The following is a 22,501-nucleotide window of genomic DNA, read 5'->3' as shown; positions in this document are numbered from 1 at the left end:
CTTATGAGGTATGTTGGGTGAGAGGGATTGGCTCAAGGCCATCCAGTGAGTTCCCATGGAAGAGCAGGAATTTGAACCTGGGTCTTCTCGATCCTAGTCCAACACTCTAACCATGTTGGAAGGTTCAGTAACTTCTAATTTCAGCAAAAGATTCAAAGAATGATCCAAATGCATTCATCTTTCAATGCTTTGGCTTGCAGCATTTATACTTAAAAGCGTAAGCTTAAAATGCTGGCGCCTTCCTCAAAGCGGCTGTTCTTTTTCTTGCTCTCCAGGAGTGCAAAGGGATAAAGCGTCATTTGTACAAAATACCACCTGCAAACACTCACCCACATACAACAGGAGCAACACTTCATAAAGGAGATGTATATTTATTCACTTTACAAAGAGGGCAGTATTTGGTTGCAACAGCTCCAATTATAGACAAATATAACTGTACATTTTATTGGTGAATGGCTCAAAACTGTTACCTAACCTTGTTCTTAAAAACTGTTTATACTGATTAAGCTTAACTGAACTAATAGCAACCTTATTTCTGCCCCTAAGATTAAAAATTCATAATAAATGTATAGGCTTTGTGTTACATATTCACAAGCATCTGTCCTACCTTTCATTATTTTGTTTTTAAATCCTTACCCTTGCAAACATGAACTTCTCTCTGGATCACCACTAAACTTATATACAAGCTCAGTTAAAACAGAAGTCAGGAACCACCAATGAGCCCAACAGGGGTTTTTTGTTGTTGATTTTTTAGAAGTACAAGAAAAAAAGAGACCAATTTACACACAGACATATATAAAAAGTCAGTTTGGTTTTTAAAAGAAAATGTGGTTTTTCAACCTGGATGACACTGATTCATTGCCAAGGCATGAACATTTCTGCTAAAGAGGGATGGAAGTGGGCAAGGTGGCAAACTATCAGTAAGTCCGAAGCATTACATCTTACAAAAATATTTTTCTTTCCAGAAAAGGTAGCAAGAAGCCAACTGGCAAGTACTAACTAAAGGAGTTTAAGATAAGAGTGGTCTTCAATCCTTCAGAATTAGGAACTGACAGAACAAATGCTGAAGATTACCATCCACTGGGCCTTGGGGCACAGCAATGAAGGTGGCTGGCATGGTTATACTGTGAGCTTGGAAATAGTGTCCCAGTATGCCCATCCACATTTGTCAACCAAGTACTGAGTCCTTGTGTGAAGCAAGCAGTTTTCAGCATGGTGATCCATTAAAGTTTTGGTGGCCAGCTCTTTCTAATAAGTTTGGTTTCTTTTAAAAGTATGTGCTATTCTTCTTCACTTTCATTTTCTGGGTCCAAATCTGATTCTCCATTGATTTCTTTTTCTACAGCCATTTCTTGCTCGTTGTTTGATTGTTCCTCTCCCTCATCTTTCTCCTCACTTTCCTCTCCCTCATCATCTTCATCTTCATCCCAGTTCTCCTGTAGGGAACAAGCAATCAGCATAAACACATCTCAGCTATCTGATTCCCAAGGAATCAGGAGACATATGAGAAGGGAAACTGACTTTTACTTACATCTGAATCTTTTTCAGCAGCTATCTCATCATCTGAATCTTCCTCTGATGATTCTGAGAGTGGAGAACATAAATGTTCAATACAAGTATTTCTTCAAATAGTTTTGTCAAGATGGCTATGTGCTAAGGGTTGTGCGACTTAAACTACTATTAAAGCTGTTAAAGTAAAGCCAAAGTATTTTAGTTGGTAGAAGGATATGATCAAAATTCAAATTCTAACACTAGTCCCCCAAAACCTTTTAATAAAAAGTACCATGCCGATTGCAACATGTAACATAGAAGTAAAACCTCACGCTATTTATTGCGAGGCTACCTGATCCCAATCCCCTTAATCAAAACCTTGTAAACAACTCAAAGGCTCAGTTCCACCAGTAATTTCTATGCATGGAAAGGATTTCAATCCACAGAGTGAGACTTCTTCATCTCTCCCTTCATATTGCAGCTGCTGATGTTCTTCAAAGAGCTGCTACTAGGTGACAGGGATCCCCCAAAACAGCATAAGGGGGGCATTGGAGGTCTGCAATGGGAGGGGAGAATTGGCAAAAATTGCCCCACTTCCCATCTGTGAAATTCTCTGGTGGACTGAAGCCAAAGCTTCTATAGTTCATTAACTGATTTTTGTCTAGCGTTAGGATACTGCAGCACTGAAGTTAGACTTCACAGGCTTGCGATTTAATTAATATTTAGTTTGTACCCAATAAGTTGGAAATCCTTTCCCCATACAGTTAGGCATACTACACATACCACAAATGAGGTGCAAGAATGCTGAGGTTTTACAATGAAGTGTATCACTTCAGATTGCAGATGAAGGATTATGCTTTCCAAAATTCTCCTACACTAATAATTTCCAAGAAGCAGACAACTGGCACAGCATGCAAAGGGATAGGTCAGAAACCCTTCCTCCCTCCAACATGCTATTTTTGACAGGGAGTTTTTACATGGGGGAGCTTTGATATAGGACAACCCATTTTACTACCTCAGAATCCTGCTCATTCCTCTGCATGTGTAGTCCAGGCCTCATTTTCACAGTTGATAAGATGACTAAGTGGCACATGCACAACTGTCCATTTGAAACAGGCCAGAACAAAACAAAACAGGGTGCACTAGGTTTCCTGACCATTCCCAAAGCAAATCCACTGCGTACACTTTCTTACCTTCTTCATACACCAGTTTTGCTGTCTGGTTAACATCTGTTTTTTCCTGAGCCTGTTCTAATGCAGCAACCTGTAAAGGGATTTGTAGTGATCAGCATGGGCTGTGGTAATATTCTCTAACTAGGCCACTCTGCCAAATATGCAGGGCACTCATTTCTTCATAGCAGAATGAAATCACTTTGTGATTTTTCATATTATAGCCATAACTGCATTTTAGAGCAGCAAATGAATTGCTATATTAGAAAGAGCTATTATTCAAACAACTTTTGTTTTTCAGTCAATAAGCAGTAATACACAGCATGGTGGAGATCTTGGAAAAGTTAAGCTTTTGCAAATATAATAAAGACCAAACCTGTCCTTTTAAACAGGAAACATTTCTGAAAACAATGTAAATCAATGTGTGAGGTTCACCCTACATTTAGAAGAGCATATTATGCAAGCAAGAAATATCACACACAGTTGTATCAGAGGTATTATTTAAAAACAAATTACAGTCAAATAAAATTAGCAGGTAGCAGCAACAATACAAGTAGTCCTGAGGTACCTTAAAGACTAAGAAATGTAACATGGCTTCAACCTTTTGTAGATCAGAGCCTACAAGTAAATTCAGCACACCTAAGTGCCATGCAATGCAAAAAACCCTGTAAGTTTGAAGAATGATCAGGGCTCTGGAGACTGAGCCCTACGAAGAAAGGCTGAGGGCCTTGGGAATGTTTAGTTTGGAGAAGAGGAGGTTGAGGGGGGACATGATTGCTCTCTTTAAATATTTGAAAGGCTGTCATTTGGAGGAGGGCAAGGAGCTGTTCCAGTTGGCAGCAGAGGATAGGACCCGAAGCAATGGGCTTAAATTACATGCATAAAGGTACCAGCTGGATATTAGGAAAAACTTTTTCACGGTCAGAGTAGTTCAAAAGTGGAATCAGCTGCCTAGGGAGGTGGTGAGCTCCCCCTCACTGTCAGTTTTCAAGAAGAGGCTGGATGAATACTTGTCAGAGATACTTTAGGCTGATCCTGCACTGGGCAGGGGGTTGGACTAGATGGTCTGTATGGCCCCTTCCAACTCTATGATTCTAAGTTCTCTCTCTCTCTGTATGTGTATAAGTCTGGCACTTTGTGCATTTGGTGAAATGGCATCTGGTCCACGAAAATATGAGCTGGATCAAGACACCATTTCCCATCAGCTTAAAAAAGCTTTCATACCACTGATCCCAGCCAGGGGAGGCACAGAGGGTGGGCGAGCATGGCTGCCTCCCCTGTGCCCCGATCCCGGCTGGGGGAGGGAAGATCAGGCAGGGCCAACTCCCCCACACCCCAATCCAGGCTGGGGGAGGCAGGGCGGGAAGGCTGAGCATGGCCGCCTCCCCACGCCCCGATCTCAGCCTCAGAGGCCTGCTGCTGGGGACATGGAGGCCCAGCATGGGACTCCCCTGCACTGTGCCTCCCCACCACCTCTGCATCCCTTCAGGCGTCTGCTGCGTCAACAACTGACCTTTTATCCTGGCGCAGGCGTACCTACAGTGTACCTGCGCCAGGATAAGTGGTGAATTGTCACCAATGTGGCTCTGCCTTTATGTATAAGATGTGCCATAGGACTGTTTCAGTGGCATGATGCTATTTAAAAGTAGTATTCCCTTGAGAGGACATAATATATACGGTCCAGAAAAAGTAATACTTAGAAGGAAATAAAATCCTTGATGCTCAAACTTGCACATATGAACAAAAATGGCTGCTTTTTCTGTAAACTGCTACCTCTACTTATTTAGTATGAACATCCTGCAGTCCTATCCCCAAACACACAAAAAAAGAAAATGCTGGTTTCAGCACCATTAACATACATAGCAAGTGCACTGAACATTAAGGTGTTGCATTGTAATAGGTATCATATGTAGAGTGCAAATCCTCCAAAAATTGAGATGACCAAATGCATAAACAAAACCAGTCAGCTGCTACAAATCATATTCAATCACAATGAGCACTACATATCCAAATGTTTCAAATCTGCTTTTTTATCTAGTAGACTCCAAATAGTCTTTACTAAGAGTCATTTTAATTGATACGAAGCATAATTAAAATGTTCCAAAGTCCAAATAATTATAATGTTGCTAGGTTCTGTCTATAACTCATAATTTACTGGCATCTTAGATATTTTACCTCAAACTTGAGATTAGGAAAATTCATTTTAGTACACTGGAAATGAGATGCATCACTAAAGCTGAATACTATATAGGATGTTTGGGGATATATACTGAATTGCTGAGATTGTATAAAGATAGCTGCAGACTGAAACTGCTTCTTTATGAACTGAAGGCTCTACTCAATCAAGGGTGATATTTCTACAACTGAAGCAAAATAGAAAAAGTTCAGAAATAAGAATTTTAAAAACTGCAATTGTCTTAAGTTTCACTCTGCTGGAAAATCCATTGGATAAAGGCAGTTTTGTTCCTTTGCTTTATTTGTCTCTTGTTACATCACACTCAAGTCAGGCACACTTGAAAAGCTTCCCAAACTTCCCCAGCCTTGATAGTGTCTCACTGTGAATATACACCACTAATTGTATCCTTTTTATACATTATACTAGAAGCTTCAACACACCTGGGTGATAACAAGATAGAGTTTCCCATGTAAGCGAGAGAGCTTCTGCAAAGTCTTCACTCGGCTCTCCATTAACTGATATAGCATTCCCAGCTGGGGGACCAGATCGGGCAACTAGAGAGGGGGAAAAAACATTTGTCACATCATCTCCTTTGTTTCCTAACAAGAGCTAGTGTGATGTAGTAGTCAGAATGTCGGACTAGGATCTGAGAGATCCAGGTTCAAATCCCCACTCTGCTATGAAATCTTGCTGGGTGACTTTGGGCCAGTCACATATTCTAAACCTAACCTACTTTTCAAGGTTGTTGCTGTGCAGATAAAATGGAGGTTGGGGGGGGGGTAAGAATGCTATAAGCCAAATGGGGGGTTAAAAGAAGTAAATAAATATGGAAACAGTTATCAGACTTAATACATTTGTTACTGCATGCAGGCTACTTGTAATGAAACCTATTGTTTTAAGTGCACAACATTCCTCGCTTCCATTTTCAGCCGATCCTCGTGTGCCATCCAGTACATTTAAGTAGTGCTAATTGTTTACTCGCGTCTTTTTTTCTGGTGATCCTCAATTTTAAAGTATATTCCACTGTAAACCATGCCTCCCCATCAGAAATGCATTATATTCTTAGCTTCCGAAAATACGACATTGAGGTAAAGCTTGCATGGCTTCTAATCAGAACTACTCAATTACAGTTAATATGCATCATGGATATTCAAACATACATGGCAACCTGGTAAGGGAGCTTTCTTCAGGTTCTACAAAATAATATTCTACATCATGCTCTCTGCTTGTCCTTCCTCATCTTGCCAAGTTTTTACTGACTGTGCACGGCATGCAGTTGGCTTTGGGAAACAAACTCAAGTTGTGTAACAATTGCTCATGCTAAAAATTCAAAAGTATGTCATTTTTGCCTCTCCTACTAAGAGCCAGTTTGGTGTAGTGGTTAAGAGCATGGGACTCTAAATATGGAGAGCTGTGTTTGATTCCCCACTGCAGACTGAAGCCAGATAGGTGACATTAGGCTAGTTACAGTTCTCTGGAGCTCTCTCAGCCCCTCCCACCTCACAGGGTGTTTGTTGTGGGGATAATAATAGCATACTTTGTAAACCACTCTGAGTGGGCATTAAGTTGTCCTGAAGGGCAGTATATAAATCGAATGTTGTTGTTGTTGTTATTACTACTACTACTAAGCAGGCAGATATACCAAATATGAACACTTGAAGCCCCAAAACAATATAATCAAATATTCAGCCAAGAAAAGCAAAAGCATTACATGAGTGAAGAGAAAATATTCAACCAGTAAACCTCAAATATGGGTACAATATGTTGTAAGATACCTGCTTTGCAAATAGTTTACTTTGATAATTTAAGGGTTGAGTAAAAAATTTAAAACAGATTTGGTCATTAGCATCAATGTACTTACTGTTGAAAGGTAAGATGCATGCATAGTTAAAACAGACTTCAGCCATCGAACCATTTGTGAGGCACTGGAAAAAGAAAACAATAAAGGGAATGTCCTGAGTTTACAGACAGGGTTTTAAAAATATGACAATACTTCGTATCTAAAGATGATAAACCCAAGCTACACACAGGGTATATAAATGAAATAATGATCATGTGAGTGGTATTTCCTACACATCTTCTGAGATCCTGTAAGGTTTATAGCAGAAATATTCAAAATAGGCAAAAGAGTGAATCCCACATCTTTCTTTCTCCAAAAGCTGCTTCATTTAGAGTCTAAACACTGGTTCACCTAGCCCAGCACTGCTTCCTCTGAGTAGCCTCGGCTCTCCAGGGGCTTGGGCAGTGGTCAACCAGGAGAGTTCCAAGTTATGGCAAAGCCCTTCACTCAGATTTGGAAGAACAGTCAAGATAGGTACTAGCCTACCTCAAAGGTATAACGGGTGACCACTGCTCAGCCACACTCCCAGTCTAGCATACAGGATAACAACACTGCCAAGGTAACTAGATAATGTAATTGGGGCTGGATCCAGCCAGCTTTTTCACTCAATCTCATCCAATTTCCCTCCTTATTACAGTCTCCATTCCAGGCAGCTTTTGTCCATGTAGGTCTGGTAATACCAAACAGTCTTTTGAGTGGTCAAAGAGGATCTCTTCCTCCGTTTTTCACTACTGGAAAAACTGCTTGGATCCAACCCATGAAGTGGTTTGAGCACCTGAAAGCTGTGAACAAATACTATGCATTATCATTTCCATCATCACACTCTAGCATCGCTATTTGTACCTAAAATAAACAATACTTCTAAGGGCATCTAAAACTGGATCAGAGCCGCACTATTTATTATACTATATAGAAACAGAAGAAAAGTCTTTCTGTTAAAATGTCAGTAAGTTCAGATGCAGAGTATTTTTGCTTACCTGTATGGGTGACCTTGCAGTCTTTTTGTGAGCTGGAAGAGAATTAAAGATTATTGAGAAGTTACAAGAATAATAAAATTGCTTTTTTGCCAGCAAGATGAACATATATAAATTCTTAAGTATTCAAAACCTTGTTTCAAACCTTGTTATGAGCTAGAACTTCTGCTAGATGCTCTACTATTTTAGCCAATGTATAACGGAAACTTACAACCTGCAAAGACTTGTGGAGGCATCTCATTTTCCCTTATTATCTCTCTCCCCATATTATTTCCATCCAGCAATCTCCATAGTCTATCCCCTTTACCTGCTTCCTCTCTCCCACCTATTAATCTACATTTTATTTACCCCACACTTTCAGTTGTATTTAGTATTTATTTACTTCATTTATACAAAACCTTCTTCACAATGGAAACCCAAAGCACCTTACACCATTCTTTTCTTTTCCATTTTATCTTCACAACAACCCTGTAAAGTAGGTTAGGATCAAAGAGTATGACCAGCCCAAAGTCACCCAATTGAGTTTCCACAGAAAGGCAGTGATTCAAACCTGGGTCTTCAAGACCCTAGTCTGCAACCACTATGCAGTACTGGCTATTGCAGGGTTGTTACTGCTGAATAAGTAACAAGCAGCCAGACCTGGTTGAGTCATGCAAGCCACACGGCAGCAAATCATCAAGTGGTTGCTGTCAGGCCTGGCCCCAAAGAGTTCTCCCTCAGAAGTTAAAATGGCCATGGAAAGGGTCCTACCCCCCACCCCCCCCCATCATTTTACTGGACAGAAATGAAGGCTGAAAAACTGGTTCTATTGCTGTGGTTGCCTAACAACCACCACTGAAGGCATTCATTTGTTAAAGTTACAGGCACTGCTATTATTTTGAGGGGTTAACCCTCCATTTTTATTTTTGTTTTAGATTACAGACTTTTCTGTAAATCTGGGCCTATTTTCAGTTTTACAGAAAGATCAGTCTTGTGTGTTTATGGCTCAAATCTTCAAGTAGCCACAGACAGGGCCATGAGGAGAATTACATCTATTGATTCCCAGGGTATACAAACTTAACTTTGGTTTCACATCAACATTCACAGGAACAGATATAGCTGCCTCATGTTTCATTAACCATCCCTCTTAATGCCTACCTTTACCTTAACATAGAAAGGTCTGTGAGAGCAAAAAGCTACCTAGTTCATTTAAACTGCTTCAGAGAAACACATTTCCCATTAATACTGCAGTCTGTATTTGGATTTTGGTGTTACAGTAATGACTTAAGAGCTTACCTCATGCAATAGTGGAATGACCGCATGTACAGGTATTCTGGCTACTGTTTTCTTTATTAACACTTCCTTCCTGACTTGAAGCACTTTCTGTTGAAGGAAGGAGAAAAAGAATCAGCAAAGAAACTTGAACTTGACACCCACAGTGCACAGTACAATACAGGGTAAACACAGAGAATCAATATCACGTATTTATTTATATGCCCTACATATACACTGTTGTACTTCAGCTGAGTAGTCTTGCTTGTCTATGTGTAAGATACATACACATACAACCCCACATGCCTGCCTACGAATTATCAAACCTCATCAAACTTGTTCATGCCCATCTCCCAAAGGACTGGAATTCAGAGGTATACAGCAAACCAGCAAATAACTTTTCATATTCATCCAAGACCGTTACAAGGTTGAAGCTGGCCAGGCAGTTGCTTACATGCAAAGGGAATATTCAAAATACAGAAGGATTTGAGTCCAGTGGCACCTTAGAGACCAACAAGATTTTCAAGGTGTAAGCTTTTGAGAAGCAGAGCTGCCTTCTCCACACATGAGTAGGAAACTCTGAACATCTTGTTGGTCTCTAAGGTGCCACTGGACTCAAATCCGGCTGTTCTACTGTAGACTAATATAGCTAATCACCTAAAACTACTCTTAATACAGTAAGCGATGATTGTGGAAATGCCATCTGTGATGGAAATGACTTCGCCTGTACAATGAATACCAGTGAGAGTGGAGGGTGCAGTGGATTTTCACTAGTGAGTAGATCTCATTAATCTCAATGGGATGCACTTCCTCTATAAGGATTGCATTATTTTATTTACAAATATTTTTGTATTTAAAAAGTTTAACATTCTCAGGATTGTTGTTGTGGGTTTTCTGGGCTGTATTGCCGTGGTCTTGGCATTGTAGTTCCTGACGTTTCGCCAGCAGCTGTGGCTGGCATCTTCAGAGGTGTAGCACCAAAAGACAGAGATCTCTCAGTGTGACACAGAGATCTCTGTCTTTTGGTGCTACACCTCTGAAGATGCCAGCCACAGCTGCTGGCGAAACGTCACGAACTACAATGCCAAGACCACGGCAATACAGCCCGGAAAACCCACAACAACCATTGTTCTCCGGCCGTGAAAGCCTTCGACAATACATTCTCAGGATTATTTTTATGTTCTAAATGTCTCTAGTGTAAAAAATAATCATAAAACCCAATATAACAATTATCAATATTAAAAATGTAAAAACAACATAAAGCAATGCTCAGAATCCTAATATCCATAGAACAATCTCAAGGGGAAATACAGACCATAAAACTGGGTAGAAAACTTGAGAGCCCCCACCCCATTAAAAGCCTGGTTAAAAAGAAATGTTCTGGTCTGGTCCTTAAAAGGTAATAAAGGTGAGCCTTGAGAGGGAGAATATGGCAAAGGTGAGAGGTCACCACTGAAAAACAGTACTCTGTTATTGCCACCCACCGAACCTCTGCAGGTGGGGGAGGGGGGCATGGAGAGCCAGCCTTTTGGTTCATGCACCATTTCAGTTACTCACAGCAGCTACAATATACAACCAAGAAGAAGACAAGGCAACAGACTGATGCACTGGTAGACAGGTGTGTCTACTATTGCTTTTAACACCTCAAAGAGTAGACTACAGCAGATAAAGTAAAAATTCTTAGAAGTATCATCACTGAACAGTAAGAAACCCTTATTAGACATCACTATACTAATACTTACATTTAAGATCTCAGGATCACTGCTTTCCAAACCCTGAACTAAGAGCACTGCAAAATTGTCTGTCTGCGGAAGGCCTCCTGATGGTGACTTTATCTTCATCACATCAATATCCATTGCGCCAAGGCGGTCTTCAATGCTCTCCTATACAAGGGGAAAAAAATCACGGTTCCATATTAAGCAGTATGCAACACACAGGGCTGTGCCCTCACATGATCAGCTTTTTAATGCACTAACACACATAACCCATTCTTTACAGCATTAAGATAAGACCTGGATAGGCTATGCCAGTTTGCTTCTGCTACAAATTTTCCTCAATGATCTCACTTGTGGAACTACAAAGCCTTCGCTTTTAAAGTTGACGGGAACCCTCGATTTCATGGAACTGCCTCATACTCCAGGTGTTGAGGTATTTCCTTCATTTCTGACCAGTTTAGCACAATACAGAGAGAACAGAGCTTCAAAGTTGCTTGTTTTCTGAAGCCTTGACTTCCCTATCATAATTTGTGATGGATGCTATAATGGGTTGTAACTTTCTTGGGGGCAAAGAGACTGTTCATTTTTTACCTACGTAACTCTGAACAGTCCATGTTCACAAGCATTGTAGCACAAATTAGCACCACCACTGCAAATGGAAACAAGGTGTGGTGGTTTTTGCATCTTCTATGGCTGCTTCCATGTGGAGTGGTGATGTTTCCCCCCAAATGTCAGATATATGTCTCCTGAGTTATGTTCCAAGTATGACCTTTTTTAACGCGCAAATCCCTTTTCAAATTAGTTTTTCTCTAGTATAAAAGGGGACCCCAAAGGATGGCTGTGGGTAAAGCATCTGTCTGTATACTCCACCCACAGCCACCATGGAAGAAGGGAGTGGAGCTAAGCTGTTTTCAAAAGGGCATGGAGCAGCTAGCTCCACGTCATTCATCCCATTTTAACCCTTTAGAGGTCTTTCCCCCTCATTTGCCTGCTAAGGCAGTATGTAGTGTTTTGGCATGGCTTAGGGTAATGGAGAGGATCTGGGCTGTGCGGGAGCCTGGCACAATCACTTTTGCACAGGCATGACAGAGGAAGAGTAGGTGGGACAGCAGCGAGTGGCACAGGAACAAGTATGCGTGGATGCTGTTCTCATCTGTTCCTATATAGCTTACTGCCATTAAGCATTTTCACCACCACTCTGGAAGCAGTCTATATTGACTAGTCTTCCATGGAGCCTTGGTGTCAATTATTCACACAGAGCTATCCAAGTTCATTATACCTCACTATACACTGCCCTCCTCCACTGTCGACGTGAAACGGGAGTTAATGCTAGATCATGTTCCTTCATGGCTGTGTACTAGAGGAAGGGCAGCAGTAGTGCTAGGAAAACTTTCTTTTGGGAAATCTTGGCAACCATCTGCTCTCTCATTCAGGAACACCAGGGTTACCTGAAAGACTATTTTAGGATAAACAAACATCTAAACAAGGGGCAGGCAACTCCCCAGGCCATGTGCTGAACAGCAGCCACCAGGGTATCTTGCTGAGCACAAAACTTGTGTCTTGCACCCAAGATACTGAAGGTGAGCCACTGAGATGCTGGCAGCATTGTTCAGGATCATCTTGCTCCCAGTGTGTCTGTCCATGTACAACCTTTTCCTCTTCCCTACCTCCCTGGCCCTGCCGCCATGGACAATGCAGATTCTGACACTTAGCCCCCAAAATGGGATCTCTACTTGTAATCTTAAGAAAGTCTGCTCCACAGTGCACAGAATAACAAACAGATGAACAAGGATATGAAATGGGACTGTGTTGTTATACAAAAGCAACATACTGATTTACCTCTTTGCCACCTGGCTTCCTTTTACTTTCAATTTTCTCTCTGCAAGATGAAGATTTGATAGCTGCACTATGTCCAGGAATTCCAGGCATTAGCATTTTGACTTCTGAGTTCACTACGGGAGTCTTCACCTAAATAGAAAGGGAAACCCTCAAGAGCACATAGATTCAAGTCTGACTGCCTGTCATATTTGGCAGTAAGTGATCTTACCTCAACTCCACCATCTAGACAAGAACACTGAATCCCAACTTCCCTTACAGAATACACAGAAAAAAGCACATGCAAGAATCATGTAATTAAGAGTTAATGCTTAGAGGAGAGGTCATTTATTTCCTGGTAGAAATAAATGGAAAAAGAGCCAGCAGAAGGCTTGGAAACATGGCTTCTGAAGTTGTTGCAGTTCAAACTCTAGGCCAAGTTATAAGTAATATAAAATTAGCACTTTCTTTTGTAAGAGGTTGGGGCCAATTCTTTAAAGAATCTAGAAGGCATCTCTAAATTCCATTAAAATAGTTACTATAAATGATTTTAAAATATTAATCCTAGAGTGAAATTCTCAGTTAATACTTTACAATGAGATGAAGCTTTATTTAGAAGAGATGCAGTGTGGTATAGCGGACAGGGTGATGGACCAGGGATATCAGAGTTCAAATCGCGATTTTGCAGAAATTCACTGGGCAACCTATGCCAGTCACTCTCTCTTGGCCTAACCTATTCCTCCCTAAAACAGTTAGAAGGGTAAATGGATGGGAGAAGCATGTATGTCAACCTGAGCTTGGAGGAGGAGAGGGATGAAAATGTGATAGATCTACTATTACACAAAACAAATGTTAAGAGCAAGCAGGTCTACCTGCCATTTCAACCTTGCAGTTCTTTTTAATTTCCCTTAATTCCTACATATTCACCCATCTTTCAAGGCAGGAGGTGAGGCAGCACATTTGTGCAACCCCACAAAAAACAAATATAAGAAGTTGTTAGGAAAAGGAATGATGAAAAGTAAGCTATTCCACATGGAAGCACAACTGCAAGGAAAATACCCAAAATGTTAAATTTATGACCATGCTGCTAAAATTCACACTTTTGTCCAACCAAATATAGAGAAATTAGTCAACTTAGTTAACTCATTGTCCTATTGTGGGAAGTAGATTTAATGAAGATGACTATTTCATGTGCCTTTAATATTGCTATGCATTATTATTTTCAGGAGCTAATGTAGTATCTGTAATGCAACTTGCAAGGGAATGAGACTTGAAACAAAACGACCAAAGCAGAAGGTATCTTATATATGTTAGTCACTATGAAGATTGAGACCAGCCACTGTGAAGCTTGCTATAAGGTAGTTACACCTACACCTGTACTCGCTATTAGCTAGATACTGCTTACAGGTTGATACAGAAACTTCTTAGTAAAGCTGTCCATGCCAAATGTAGCAATAGAAGAATGGGAAAGAAAATGTGTTACTGAAAGAAGCTAGCTGTGAGTTAATCAGATTAGCAGTACCTTTCAAGGCTGAGAGGAAGCACCAGAGCAAGGGGAATGGGTGCTAAATGCAACCTCAAGCACATTCCTCAGGAAGGGAGAGTGCTCCCCTCCCACGGAATCCAGAGAAACAATCTCTGCCTGTAGCATACACGGTTGCCGAAAAGCAACATTGGGGCGCCCTTGGTAAAATGTTACATGAGCTAGAAAGATGGATATAATGAAAAGCCTATGAAAGAGATGTGTGGGAAAGGAAGAGAGATGTTCCTTCTAAAGATAAAACAAACACTGATAAGATAAGCAATGGCAATCGGGAAATATTGTAATTATGCTGCTGACCAAAGTTATTTCTTCCAGTAAGAATTACCCCTGGACTATTGTATCATTAGAGGTGGTAGCCCACTTGAGCCAATGGGGACCACAGTTATCTTTGAGCCAACAGAACAACAAATATTGTAATTAATGAAAAGGTATAAAATGCTTTACACAAGCTACTGTAGCTTTGATGAGCGTTGGACACCAGGGAGCCCCTAACTCTCTGTGTGACGTATTGTCGAAGGCTTTCACGGCCGGAGAACGATGGTTGTTGTGGGTTTTCCGGGCTGTATTGCCGTGGTCTTGGCATTGTAGTTCCTGACGTTTCGCCAGCAGCTATGGCTGGCATCTTCAGAGGTGGTGCTACACCTCTGAAGATGCCAGCCACAGCTGCTGGCGAAACGTCAGGAACTACAATGCCAAGACCACGGCAATACAGCCTGGAAAACCCACAACAACCCTCTCTGTGTGACCTCTGCTCCTCCACGTTTAATAAACGTTATAGACTTGCTTCATTCACAGGACTCTGCATCTGTCTCTTCTTATGATTGGCTGAGGGACATTCGAACCACAGATTGTGTGGAACACTAGGACACTGAACACTAGTGTAGTAAGAAACTGAAGTCCCCTACTGATGGTGTAAATGGACAAATATGCAGTTGCACAGGTGGTCACTGGTAGCTCAGGTTAATATATCAAGAACACTGACAGAGCTTAATTGTTGACAAGCTGATTTTATTCTTTCAAACATTTATAGGCTACTTGGAATCCTTGACTGCAGAAAGGCAGTCTATAAATGCTTGAATGAATAAATAAAGCTGGATGGTGTTGCCAAGTAGGCCCCCTCTCCTGCTTTAAGGCCTGCCATGGACTGTGTTAAAGTTTCCTGCATTACTGTTTACTGCTACACAAGGATTGCCCTGCACGTTTGTGTTCTGGTACACGTGTCAGTTTCCTGTCTGCTTGTTGATTACCTTGCTGCTGCAATAGACTGTGTAGTTCCCTGACTCCATGTTTGGTTAACTGCACAAAGGACTCTCTTCCTGGGCAGCCCTGCCCAGACCTATATCTGGACTTCCCAGTGTGTGTTTAGACTTTATCACAAGTGTGCCCCGTGCCTGCATTGCCATCTGCCACGGACCGTGCCTGTTCCCTGCTTTGGACTGTGTTTTACGTGCTGTTCCCCCTGCCTCCATGGAAGCCTGCCTCATCTGGGCCCAAGCCACTGCTAGCAGCCGGGCGCTTGCCGGGGAAACCTCCAGTGAGCCTGCCTAGGCGCTCCCTGGTCAGTTCACGCCTGGAGCCTCCCACGGGCCGGTCCCCGAGCTTGCCCTCGCTACCGGGCAGCCTGCAAACCAGCCCCAGCTATGCCCAGCCGGCAACCATGTTCTTAGGCAGCCAGAAGACCCAGGGAAGAAGACTGCTTTGAGAAGACATTTCGGCGAAGCGGGCACACCACGTCCACAGCGAGAGTACCTCGCCCCGCTCTGCATATCTTAGGAGCCGCCCCGGAGAAGGAACTAAGTGCCGACCATCCCAAGCACTTAGAGAATGCATCTCAAAGAAACCTCCGCATTCCAGAGCTGATGACATCAGGACAAGCCCTGTCCGCTGGAACATCCATTCAGCCCACTCGGATTTCCCCCTTCCTCTTTTGTCCCCTCTTCCTGAGGTGTCACTTATCACAATCAGATTACCAAAGTGGCCCATCCAAGCCATTCAGTAACCCATTAGAACCTTTGTTTTAATCTGTGAGAACCACCAAGTACAGCACCAGCCCCAGGGTACGTTTTGGGGTATTTAAGCCGGTCTCCCAGACCGCATGGTGCGTGTGCCACCCCTATCCAGAACCCCTTGCTGTCTGTCTGTGGATCCATTGCTGGCATTGGACCACCTCGCTGTTGTCTCTCTGCTCCGCTTCAGGATAAGTGAGTATTTCCCTTACCATCGTTGGGAACCTGCTAATGCGACAGTCTCTATATTTCTTACTCTGTATTTCCTAGTCCTTGTGTGCTTTCTTGTGTGTATGTGCAAGTTCAGGCTTACGCCACACTATTAGTAAATACACGTGATTGAACCTATTTGTAGTCTGCCTCTTTGTCACTAGAGTGTCTGGAATCGGGACCTCTGTAAACACAGGTTAGATCCGCGCTAATTTTAGTTACAGACTGCAAAGCTAATTTCCCCCTTATAAAAAGCAGTTCTGGTAACAATGGTCAACAGCTGTTTGACATCTGAATCCTTAGCTGCTCCAGTGAAGTGGCCATATCTGATATATACTGTATTAATTACTGTAGAGTTGCTTGCCAGACTTCCCTAGCACGCCACAGGCTACTGAGAGATGTGAGCTCCTCAGTCCAGTAAAAAGTTTTGAAAATTCTTTTTTACGTCAGGATATTAAGGCTAGAAAGACTGCTCTCACCTTCCACTATGCATTGATAGATAATTTCAAAAATCAGAAAGGTTGCTCTACCTGTATGCTTTTTGCATCTTAACTCATAACACTGCAGCAAAACCCATATGGCCTTTCTCCCTTTTCATCTAGTCCATGAGACCTTAAGAAAAAGTAAGTCATTAACCAAATCATATGTCTCATCTTTAAAATTGAGGTTCTTAAAAACGTGTTTGAAGTTTTTTAGGGAGACACCTAGGGCAGCTTTCAAAAATAATACTAATACACTCACTCTAGGATGAAAGATCTTATATGATTCAAATAATTGGCCATACAGAGAACTAATGACTTGGACATATATTACCAATAGAAAAATATTCGCAACAGTGTGATTTTTACATACAATGTAAGCTTAACACTCTCTATGTCTATAAAAATACATGTTGGTACTTAACCAGTATCTGTGAACTATATCAGTCCACACCAATATTTACTTTTGTTTATCTTGCAGTATGCCTAAAATTGTGTATCAGGATAAAAGAATATATTGCTGACATATGTTTAAATAAAACACTATGCGCAATGCTTGAGATGATATAACTTGAATTTCAGTGAAATACTTTGGAGAACAGATTATGGTACAAATGACCTTCCCTGTCTTTGGTGCAGAATCCAGCCCCTTAGTTTCTTACAGAGCTGGGAGATTTGGAGACCCAGGACTAATTTGGGATGGCGCTGGCAGAAAATTTCTACTGAAATCTGACAAGTCATGCCGTAGAGCCCACTGGAAGATCTATAAAGGAGTGGTGACAGCAGCAAAGAAATGTTACTTCTCTGCCACTATAGCACTAGTTAGTTCATGAACAGACATGGGCACAAACCAAAAATATTTAACGACTCTGCGGTTCGTGGTTCGGTGCCGACGACGATCCCGAGGTCGCAAACTGCAACGAACGTTTTCCACTGCCGAACCGGTTCGCTATTTGCGGGGCGCAGAACAGACCCCGTGGCACTTAAGAGAGCCCATATTCCTGGGGAGTGTTTTGCAGGCTCTCCTACAGCCATCACCCAAGTTTGGACAAGATTGCAAAAGGGATCTTGGAGTTATACCCTCTCCAATTCAAGGCCCCCAGGAAACTCTCACTCAATACAATTAGAGCCATCGGTTGACGTTGGCCCAGTGTACAGAAGGTGGGTGTTGACGGCGACAATCCACCTCCCCTCAGGGGGCGGGGCATCTGGCTGCTTGCTGGCGGCACCCCCCATGTGCCAGCCCGCCAGGCCAAAGAGGAGTGTGCTGGTATTCCCGGTGTGGGAGAGAGAGGACATGTCATTCGGATGGGGGCCTGATCCCCCAGCCACCGTGGGTCCTCACCCAAGGGTCCCACTGAGGAACAGTGCGGCATCAGCCGCCTCCTGAGCCATCAGCCTCGAGGTTCTAAGCGGCGCTGTCCCAGACCCCGAGGGGACAACCTCCACAAGCGCAGCCTGCCGGAGTGCTCTGCTCCCACCAGCGTCACCCTCAGGGCAAAATGACCCTCCCACTGACCCCCGCTCAGTATAGCTGTTTGCCCTCTTTCTCCCCCCAACGGATGTTTCACTGGGTGAGGAGAGAGACAGGCTCGGGTGGTGCTTCTTCAGGTGCCGAGTCAGGGCCATCGAAGACAGGTGCTTCGGGTTTTTGCCCCTGTTCACCAGGACATCACAGGCACGGCACCGCACCACACAGGAGTCATCAGGAAGGGCCCGAAAGTGTCTCCATACGGAGGCGTTGAAATGTCGACTGCTAACTGTCCCAGGGGAAGGAGGACGAACGGTTACTGGCTGCGCTGTGGAGCTGGCCACGGATGATGGGGTGAGGGGTGGACTGCAGGCAGGGACACCACCGAGAGTTTGGGATGGGGACGGGAGAGATCTTTCAGAACACACATACCATTCCTCCAGGGATCCATCGCCCACCCCCTTCTCAAAATGTTGAGAGAGATTCTCTCCCCCCTGCGCAAAGACCTCTTTGGCCTCCTCCACAGCCCACACAGGTGCATTGGGGGGAGCGGGAGGACTCTCTGCTGCCCCTGAGCCACACCCAATACTGCTTTCCACAACTGAACCAGGAGGACTGCCATCGCACTTCACCCCACAACCACCCTCGGCCGCCAACACAACAGGAAGACTCATTGTGCCACCAAACTAGAATTAAGGAGGACAGGAAAGGAGATGACTCTCTGTGCCCTCCGCCGCGGTGCCCACTGAGCTTGGCCCCAGGGCCTGGCAGCAGCCCTGGAACCAGAGGCTGAGGCTAGAGCCCTAGCCCAGCACACCAAGATGCCTGACCACCAGATGCCTGAGCTCTCAGCCCAGGTGCCCACTTATACTCTCAGTCTCTCTCCCCAAAGGCTAGCAAGTGGCAAACAAGAGCTCTGTCCCACTCCACTGCTTGCAGAAAGCCCATGGCTATTTATAAGCACAGGTCCCATTGAGCAACACAGGAGGTCTGTGTTTGGCCGTCAGAGCTGCCTATCAGGGTTTGCAGGGATGAGATTGGAGTGCCCATGGCTATAGAACACCCCCTGCCCCCCCCTCCCCTGGGTGTCTTCTCCCAACTTGTAACTGCTTTGCAGCTCCGTAGTTGGAAGGAAGACCTGCCGATCAAGGTAAGCTGGGCTTCCATTCAGGTTTCCAGGGCAACAGAAGGAGCGCAGACAGAGTTCAGGCATTCCCCCGGCTCCGTTTCCAGGGGAATTGATTGCTGGCGCCTGACTGTCTGGCTTCCCGAACCGCAGCCAAATGCACCAAACCAGGCTTCTTCCAAACGCTGGTTCGTTGGACGAGGACAATCACGAACCGCTGGATCGTGATCGTGCAATTGCTAATTTCGTGGGTTTTTGAAGTTCGTAATGCTGTTTGTGCCCATCTCTATTCATGAACATTCCCATTGTTTAAGACAGTTTGGTGTTTGCTGACTCCTAAATTGGAGCTCTTATTGTCTCAGGAACAGACAATTAGTTGCAATACTTTTGCCATGTTTTTTGCTGATAAAATATAAATATGTTCTGATCTGGATGCTGGTTGTAAAATAGGCCAATCACAAGTAATGCTTAATATATTGCCTGGTCTATTTATGGACCATTTTGATCCAGTTTCTATGATAAGATGCTGGCATCCATATGGGATCTGATACTACTTTTGCCCTGGATCCTTCTTCATCCAGGATGCTAAAATAATATAAGGACCATGTTGATGAACCCTGAGGGTTCATCACTAACTCTAAGCAACTTTTCTCAGCCACTCAAAGAGGCAGTTATCCATCCACTACTTAAAAAACCAACCCTACAAAAAATCAAGCAGCCAATATTATAGAGTCTCTAATCTGTCCTTTCTAGGAAAAGTGATTGAGAGCAGAACCACAAGTGACAAAAGGCACAGATTGGACACTTGTCAGCTTCCCTCAAGTTTTGATGGGAAATGTAGGCAGCTTGGCGGAATGTTGGACAAGTGACAGTTGAAAAGTCCATTGGACAGCAGTCAGAGAGCGAAGCTGCGAGACCAGGATGCCTACATTTCCCATCAAAACTTGAAGGAAGCTGACAAGTGTCCAATCTGTGCCTTTTGTCACTTGTGGTTCTGCTCTGAGAGGGCAGTAGTGGACCAACTCCAGCTCTTCCTAAATAATTCATCTGCTCTAGAACCCTTGCAGTCTGGCTTCAAGCTGGGCTTATGGGACAGAGACCACCCTGGTTCCTTTAGCAGACAAAGGCCATGCCTTTTTGTTATTCTACTGGATTTATCTGTAGACCTTGATATAGTTGACCATACCTTCTTGTTGAGTTGTTTGGCGACAGATGTAGGTATCAAGTGACTGGACTAGTTCAAATATTTCCTCACAAACCATACTCAAAGGGTTGCTAGTTGTCACCAGTGTGGGACCTACCCTCTAGGGTTCCCACAATCCTATCCTTCATACTTTTCAATCTCTATGTAAAGCCCTTAGGACAAATCATTTAGAGTTTTGGAGTCAGCTGTCATCAATATGCTGATACCAGGAGATATGGATAAGGAGATACAGGGTGATGCAACAGAAGTCCTGAATTGCTGACCTTCTGCTGTGGTTAAATGGCTAAGAATGAACAAATTGAAACTATATCCCAATGGTAGTTGGGTGTCCTTGTGGTGTTCAGCTGACGCTTACTCTATTAAAAGCCATGGGGTTATACTGGATCCAACATTACTGCTGGAGAAGTTAATGCATCTGCAAAAAATACTTCTATCTCTGCTTAGCCTGGAAGATGTCTCCCTATCTTGGTCATTTCCACAAGACTTTAATGGGATGGCCTGCTAATGGAACTTTGGTGGGTTATTTCACTCATCATATACGTCATTGTTTCCCATGCGCAAGCAGGTTGTGATGATCCTGGTTTTTAAGCATTTTTTGTGAAAATTATTTTGTTTTCTTCATTTTTGATGCCACTTTTTTCATGCGATTATCTACCGTATCAATGCATCTGGAGGCGTTTTTTGCTTCAGAAGAGCCCTCCCATAAATCTCCAACCCCTCCTCTCGCCATTACCCCTCCTACCGCCAGACGCATATGAGCATCTGGCTTGCATGCGCAATTGTATAATCCCTCCCTTTTAAACGTTTAAAAACAGTCCTTGCGCTACTATGATAAAGGGAATCATACTGCATACTACACTGGATCAATTAGCAATCGGACCATCAATTACAACGGGCCCTAACAGCACTCACCCCTGCACCTCCCTCGGCAGCATCAGTCGAAGGGGGGATCAGGGAAGAGATCAGGTGCTCCTCTTCCTCCAGCCCCTCAGCCACTGCTAGGCTTGCATGGCCCTCCCAAGACCCTGCGGAGGCAGCGGGGAGCCCTGCCCCCGGCTTCTGCAGGACATTGGGAGGGCTTCGACGTTGCGCTGAGCCTTTCACTGTCTCTGGAAGCCTAAGGAGGCAGCAGGGAGACAAACCATTTTGCCCCCGACTCACTTCATATCCCTGCATGGGGATAAGGAGTGAGTGGTCAATTACACAGTTTGTTGGGTGGGAATGTGCCAACGTCATTTGTGATGAGGCGCAGATAAAAAACGCATTTTCTGTTTTGGGACCTTTTCCCCACAACCAACACCCACAGAACACACATGAGGATGATGCATATGAAAGGTGAGTTCTCAAAGCGGATTGGGAAGATGTAGCTTTAGGACAGGGACCTCCCCCTCCAAAATGGAGCATGTGGAAGCGACCCTTAACTCAGCCAATCTGGCCACCTAGATCCACGTCACAGTAACATAAAGACTAGAGTACTGTGATGCCCTGTATATAGGCCTCCCCTCAAAGTCTGGTACAGAATGCTGCAGCTTGGTTATTATCAAGAGCTTGGCGGAAAATGCATACTAATTCCACTCTGCAATCAGTCCATAGGCTGCCCATCAGTTACTGGGCTCTATTTAAGGTACAGGCTATCATATACAAGCATGGTCCTTCATATTTGTGGAACCACCTCTCCCTATGCGCCACCATGACAGCTTTGCTCATCTGAGCAGAGCTTCCTGTGGGTGCCATCCTACAAGATGACAAAATCAACAACCACCTGTAAATGTGTATTCTCTGCGGTGGCCCCCACCTTACTGAACAGCCTGTCTGAAAAGATTAGGAAGGCTCCCGCTCTCCTGGCAATCTGCAACTATGCAAATATGAATACAGGAGAGCTTTTGTTTACACAGGTTATAGGGTTGTACTGAAATGAAATGGTTCAGAAAAACACTTTGGTAGTGGGATATGAAGTATAGACTATACTACTGAGCATAGCATGTACACTGGCTGTTGCTGTATGTATGACCCTACTGTGTTACTTCTGCA

General features: G+C 43.5%; 1 protein-coding gene across 1 annotated transcript in view; it reads right to left on the bottom strand.

The window, feature by feature from the left end:
* Positions 1-355: 355 nt before the first annotated feature.
* Positions 356-22,501, bottom strand: part of WDR43 (WD repeat domain 43) — a 40,100-nt gene continuing 17,954 nt past the window's right edge. Inside the window, exons 10-18 of the mRNA XM_054989156.1 lie at positions 12,456-12,584; positions 10,644-10,784; positions 8,926-9,012; positions 7,654-7,685; positions 6,698-6,761; positions 5,277-5,390; positions 2,685-2,754; positions 1,532-1,584; positions 356-1,436 (exon numbers count right to left, since the gene is read on the bottom strand). Of these exons, the coding sequence (XP_054845131.1) occupies positions 1,281-1,436; positions 1,532-1,584; positions 2,685-2,754; positions 5,277-5,390; positions 6,698-6,761; positions 7,654-7,685; positions 8,926-9,012; positions 10,644-10,784; positions 12,456-12,584 (846 nt within the window). The 3' untranslated portion in view covers positions 356-1,280. The remainder of the gene's footprint in view (positions 1,437-1,531; positions 1,585-2,684; positions 2,755-5,276; positions 5,391-6,697; positions 6,762-7,653; positions 7,686-8,925; positions 9,013-10,643; positions 10,785-12,455; positions 12,585-22,501) is intronic.

The sequence above is a fragment of the Eublepharis macularius genome, chromosome 1 (genome assembly GCF_028583425.1).
Source record: "Eublepharis macularius isolate TG4126 chromosome 1, MPM_Emac_v1.0, whole genome shotgun sequence".
NCBI classification, from domain to species: Eukaryota; Metazoa; Chordata; class Lepidosauria; order Squamata; family Eublepharidae; genus Eublepharis; species Eublepharis macularius.
The sequence above is the reverse complement of the archived record's forward strand: the minus strand, read 5'-3'. Positions and strand labels throughout refer to the sequence as shown.